The following is a 6294-nucleotide window of genomic DNA, read 5'->3' as shown; positions in this document are numbered from 1 at the left end:
GGTAATGCAGTTATTACACTGATTGACTTCAGCAAGCTCTTTAGGTACCCCCAGTCCTTATGGACCCCATCAACACCAGTTGATGTTCTTTATGCTTACAACTTAATTTGTAGGAAAAATAATATATTTCAGAAGAGTCATCTCTAGAAGTAAAAATTTGTTTCCAATTAGTATGACTTTATCAACAGTCACAAAGAAACAAAGTCGATTGTCCAGAAATAATTTATTCATCAACAATAAAACACTGAATAGAAAAAGCCTTGTAAATAAAACTATATATATATATAATGCTTTATTTTTTATTTGATACTGCACAAAAACCACTACAGACAGTAACAAAATAATCCAATTAATCTTAAAAATTTCAAATTATAATTGTCACTCTTCATTTATCATGTTTTATTAACAATGCAAAGGTCATTTGTTTACATGTTATACTTTTACTTGATATCATTAAATTGTTTCTTAAAACACTTGAAGCAATTTGTTGTTTGCCCCATAATTTATAACATATATCAATAAACAATATAACAGCTCTGAGAAAGATATGCAGACTGTTCAATGGTAAATAGTCTACCATAGGTTGTTTAGTGTGAGAGCAGGAATAAATCACAACTGAATCGGGATAGAAGTCAACACATTGAAGAGAAATAATACTCGGGGAACAATTACATGTTTTCCATTGCTCGCTTGGTGATGTGATCTCTTTCAAGCTCTGATTTCTCCTGTTTTAGATACTCCAGCACCTTTGCCAGCATATCCTCATCCAGGTACTGCCTGCTCTGTGTGTCATCAGCCTCGCCGGCCATGGAGAGCCTTTTGCTGAGCGAAGCCAGCTTGGCAGCCTCCTGTGGTCCCAGCTGGTTTAGGTGCTCTCGGATGGCCTGCTCCAGGTGCTCCTCTTCCTGCAGGCTGCTCTCCGAGGCTGCAGCCGGGACTCGTTTCATCTGGTTGGTATTGATCACCTCGGGGTATTTTGCCAGCACCTTTGCCAAGTAATCAGCCAGCTCTTCGTCCTTCTCGTTCAGTTTCTCGTACTCCGTTTGTCGCCTTTCCAAGTCGTTCATCCAGGCAGCTTTAGGGAACAGGTGTCCTTTCAATCTTCTGGGAATGTAAGACAGTCTTGGCAAATCATTTTCTTGATTAAGACGATTTAGTAAGTAGGAGGGATTCTGATTAGCTAAGTTGTCATTTCCCAGAAGGCTGACAATATCTTCAATATTGAGGTCTTCAGGTAGATTTTCTGGAATAAGAGGCTGCTTCATGTACCCGTTTTTAGAGTTTATATTATTTTTAAATATATCACTCTGTCCTAGATTGGTTTCAGTTATCTCGTCGAGGTCTTCTGGGAATTCCATTTCCTGCTCAGCTTCCAACCTTTCGCTCTGAAGCTGCTTTTTTTCTCCAGCTTTCAACATGTCTATTAAATCCTCAGGAGGAATTTGCAAATTCCTTGAGATTTCTATCAGCTGAGCTATAGCCTGAGGATCAAGTTGTTTATCCAAAAACATGGATGCTCTTTTTTCCTCAAGTTCTCCTCCAGTCCTTAATTTCCTATTCCCAGCACTACCCATCAGCCTCTTCAGGTAGTAATTCATTAGTTTTGAAACATCCTCTGACACTTGATCTTTATTTTCTCTTCTTATTTCATCCTCAAGGTAGCTGAGTTTTCCTGATCTTTTCATTTCATCGTCAATCTCCTCTTCATGTTTATCAATTTCCTCTTTGCTGTCTTTTATCTCTTCCTGGGTTTGGCTTTCCACTTTTTCCTCTATGGGATTCCAATCTTCTCCTCCAACCACATCTTCATAGGCAATGTTATTCACTTTATACACATCATCTTCATCATCTGTATACAATTTCTGGTCCTCATCCAGCCTTTCTTTCTTGTGGCTGCTGGGTCCTGCCATCTTGCCCAGCTCCTGGAACACGGACTCCAGCGTGGCAAGGCTCTGGGGGGTGTACTGCTCTTCCACGATTTCGTTGGTGCGCTTGAAGGGACTGTCTCTTGAGCTGTCTTCATAGTGCCCCAGCGGCATCTTGAGGTACTTCTGCCACCTCTCAGGCCACTTGTAAGCCTCGTAATCATCAGTTACTCCAGCTGGGAAGTTGTTATCTGAACTCAGACCGTAAGGTTTATTCTCCTTTGGGCCAGCTTTTGACTCCTTCTCGGCTTGCCGCAAGGCTTCCAGCATTACCTTAACCCACTGGGACTCATCTTCAGTCAGAGAGTCCCGCACACCATCCGGGAGGTGAAGCTGGTCCTTGCTGTCTCTCTGTGGGAGGAGGAACGGGACACTTTGATAGGAGCTGTAGTCAGGGCTGCTTTCTCCCTTGTTGGTTTGCTTGCGAAGGTCCTCTATGTATTCCAGGGCCTTGATCATATCGGGGTTTGGGAGCCTTTGTAAGTTTTTCATTGCATAGTCTGGGTCTTTCTGAAGCAGCTGGTGCTGCTGGAAGGAGGCTGCATCAACCCAACAGATCAGGACAAAGAAAAAGCTGAGAGCACAGGCTGCTCCAGGCTGGAAGGTTTTAGTTTCTGCCATGTTTAAAATATTTCCTTTGAATAAAGAAGAAGAAAGAAAAAAAGAAGCTGTTAACATATGGCAACAGGCTTAGAAAACAGAGCTATGCAAGAAATTTCTTATCTCTATGCTCCATGTACTTTATGAACATTAATTATCCAATGGCAGCACCAAAGTACAAAATGGCAATACTATATAACTCATGAAATACCCATAGACACACCTACATGTCATTTTGATCATGATAACAAAGCACCTAAATGACAAAATTGATGTATCCATACATTTAAATGCTGTTCAAAATACTAATATTAAAACTACAGACTTTGTGAGATTGCTCCATAGGGCATCTAATTTCATGCCAGGACAATACTGCTCAATGGTGCTAAACTGCAATAAAATTAATGTGATGAAGTGAACATGACATTTAAAATTACTTGCAAGTTTATTTATGTCAGCACTGATAGTACTGAGGCTATTATTTCCTTTGTTTTGATATTTCACTTAAAAAAATTATTTGTGTTACAAGGGAATATCAGTTAATGACTCTATGATTCATCTTCCTAGGGCAATGATCTCTTTTATGAGAGGAAAAATATAATTTATCCTAAAGGTATAAAATAATTTTACTGAATCCTTGAAAGCCCATCTTGGAAATGAGCTCAAGTAGGTAGGTTCTGAGTGGTGATTTCATTCATTTGCTTATTCATTCACTCCAGCAGAAATTGAATCAGGTCCCAGGACAGGCAGAAACATGACCACTGGCAAATTTGGTTAGAATAGATCAGTAGAAGCCCATGTCTGCCCAGCTTACACCAGACAAAAATAAACTCTGGTACAGAACTGGGGAAAATACACCTCTGACAGAATTAAGATGATGACAGCATCCCTGAGCATGAGGACAGAGCAGCAAAAGCCCAGCCTTGCAGGGAGCTGGGCACCTTCCACACGGCACAGGGGGAAATTGCCATCAGTCTTTCCTCAGGACACGCTCAGGCACTGGCACACTGGGGCCACAGGATAGATGAGACTTTTCTGACCCAGTTACATTAACAAATAAAGTACAATAATGAGAAAGGAATGATAAAGATATCAGCTGCTTTGATTAATCGACCTATTTTGGTTCCTTTGGTTTTTGGCTTGGTAAAAGCATCCTGTTGAGACTCTGGTGGTTCATGAGAGCCTGAAAGAGCTGTGTAAACCTGTGTTTACCCTCTGCTGGAAGCAGAAAGGGAGCATGAATACAACTCATTTCAGTTCACTTGTAGATCTTTCCACTCCATTTTTGTCCTTAATGTGACTTAACTAAATAATTAAAGCACTATCAGTTCAGAGAGCTGCTTATTTTTCCCCCTTCAGTATGCACGAGCAGGCTAACAGGCGTAATAGCAAACAATTTCCCCAAACATTTCTGACTTCAAGCCTGGATACATTTGAGCATTGATTTCACAAATGATTAGTTCAACAGCTAATTAGACAGTCCCACCCTCCGGATCTGAGTTTGCCCTGAGTCAAAGCCAACACATTGCTTCATTTTCTGTCACAGAAAAGGCATTAGCCCTGTACATAAATGTAGAGATCCATTAAAAACAAACAAACAAAAAAACCCCAAACAACCAAACATCACCTAATTTTCTATCTCTGTAGCAAATAAGTGAAATTAAGACTTTCTTTTTCAGCAGAGACTGGTTATTAACAGAGTTCTTTTGATCAGCACATGAGAAACTGTCCTTTCCAAGGGATGGGGGAAGGGAGAGTCATTCTATAATCATCTGCCAAGCACCTCCCACTCACAAAGACCAGGAACTCACCCTCCTTCACTGCACACAATTTGGATTGTTACAGCCTTTGCAAGAGCTGTCAGCATCCCACTAGAATCAAAATGTGTGCACCCAGGCAAAGTTTACTTTAGTGCTCCACAAGGATGTTGCTCAATTGGGTATTTCCTTTGCAGGGATAACAGATCATTGGCTCCTCTCTCCATATTCTGTGTGCATTTGCCTCTAGGTCAATTTTTACTTCTAATTTATCGGTAGATGATATTTGAAAGCCTTGTCAAACAGACTTGGGAATGATTTCTTTTACAAGCTCTGAGTTCGGGTCATAAATCTTGTCAGTAAATATACTGCGCTATCTAAGGCAAGAGGATTCCTCCCCAATCTTTCAGACTTTAATTCCACGTTTGTTTTTAAAACAGGACATTTTAGCCTATCTTTAGGAAATATTGTAAACATTCTCTCCTGTGCCTCTCAAAGGACAATATGCTAAAACAGCTCTTTTGTCTCCAGATCGATAACTGTGAAGCCAGTCTAGATGGAGAGCACATTTTCTCCTCTATTAGAACCTAACAAACAGGAAAATCATCTTTTAGCCAACAAACGAAGATGAAGAACCTCCTCTTTACAAAATGAGGCAATCATGAGAAAAATTTAACACATACAAAGGCAATACAGACTGAAAAAAGTTGTCTAAAAAACAGGCACAGAAAATATCTTCTTTCTGGGATGTTTCCATGGTAGCAGTAATTTTCTCTCTGATTCTCCTGGCAGTTCTTTCTGATGTGACTCTAATGTTTTCCAGTGAAATTAAGCTATGAAAGCTTGTAGGTTTTTCCTATAGATGTGTCCCTGCTCTGACAGACTTAGGTGAAACATAAGAACAGTTTTCCATAGGGAAAATAAATATATCATGCACTCTTCCTCTCGTTTATTTTTTGCAATAAAATAACACTACTGCAGCAAATTTGCCTTGTTTAAAAGCATCTTTAAGCATCATTCCACCGCCTTTACCCTGTGGAAGGTACAGAAAACACAAACAAAACAAGCAACGAAGGGTAAAAGCCCAAACCCACGGCAGTCCTAGTGCATATAAGGACTGTTTGCATGCGGATCCATCTGGGAAGTGGCTCGGGGGGTGTTTGCATCGCGGGGAACGCCGGAGCGCGGTGCGGGCATGGCTGAGCGCCGCCGCTCCGGGAGCGCTCCGCTCCGTCTGAGCCCGGCTGACAGCGCACGGCTGCGATACCCGAGCACTTACACACGAACATACCTACATCTTTATGTGTGTACTATATACATAGTGACTATATACATATATACTGCGCTCCCTTGCAAACCCCAGCCGCGGCACCGCCGCCTCTCGGTGCGACTTCCCCGCTCTGTCGGTGTCGGCTCCTCCTGCGCAGCCCTGGGGCTCCTCCGCGCTCCCTACATCCCAATCTGCATCCCTGTATCCCTACATCCCTGTATCCCAATCTACATCCCTGCGTCCCCACGGCCCTGCAGCCTACCTGCGCTGCCGCCGCTCCGCCGCTCCGCCGCCTTCAGCACCGGGACAGCGCCCGCTTATAGCGCCCGCTGGCCGCGGCCCGCCGCGCGTCACGCCGCGCCCCGCCCGCCCCGCCCGGCACGGCCCCGGCAGCGGGAAAGGGGGGCAGAGAAAACGGGGAGACAAATACAGAGCGGGGGAAAAGGCACGAGGGTAACAGGGAGAGAAAAGCAAGGCAAGGAAGAAAGTGGGGGGAATCGGGAAAAAAAGGTTTAAAAATAAAAAAGAAAGAAAAAGGCAGGCGTGATACAGGCAGTGCTTTCTGCTCCTTAGGCTGGGAGGAAGGAGTTGATGAACCCGACCCGCACCTCGCACCAAGCCAGCAGCAGGGCACACGCCCAGGGCTGCGCGGCTGGAGCGAAGCTGGGGGCACACGGGGCTGGAGGTGGGTGCCAGCCCAGCTGTGAGGATGACTCTGCACCCCAGGGTCGGTGTGTGTGTG

At 43.5% G+C, this 6294-nt stretch overlaps 1 protein-coding gene across 1 annotated transcript; it reads right to left on the bottom strand.

The window, feature by feature from the left end:
• Positions 1 to 204: 204 nt before the first annotated feature.
• On the bottom strand, positions 205 to 5911 carry SCG2 (secretogranin II). Its single transcript, XM_039722419.1, has 2 exons — positions 5815 to 5911; positions 205 to 2560 (listed from the first exon to the last, which is right to left on the bottom strand). The coding sequence occupies exon 2, from the start codon at positions 2544 to 2546 to the stop codon at positions 669 to 671; it is 1878 nt and encodes a 625-aa protein (XP_039578353.1). The 5' UTR covers positions 2547 to 2560; positions 5815 to 5911; the 3' UTR covers positions 205 to 668.
• Positions 5912 to 6294: the final 383 nt, after the last annotated feature.

Source organism: Passer montanus, unplaced genomic scaffold (genome assembly GCF_014805655.1).
Source record: "Passer montanus isolate IOZ18808 unplaced genomic scaffold, ASM1480565v1 scaffold48, whole genome shotgun sequence".
In the NCBI taxonomy this organism is placed as follows: Eukaryota; Metazoa; Chordata; class Aves; order Passeriformes; family Passeridae; genus Passer; species Passer montanus.
The sequence above is the reverse complement of the archived record's forward strand: the minus strand, read 5'-3'. Positions and strand labels throughout refer to the sequence as shown.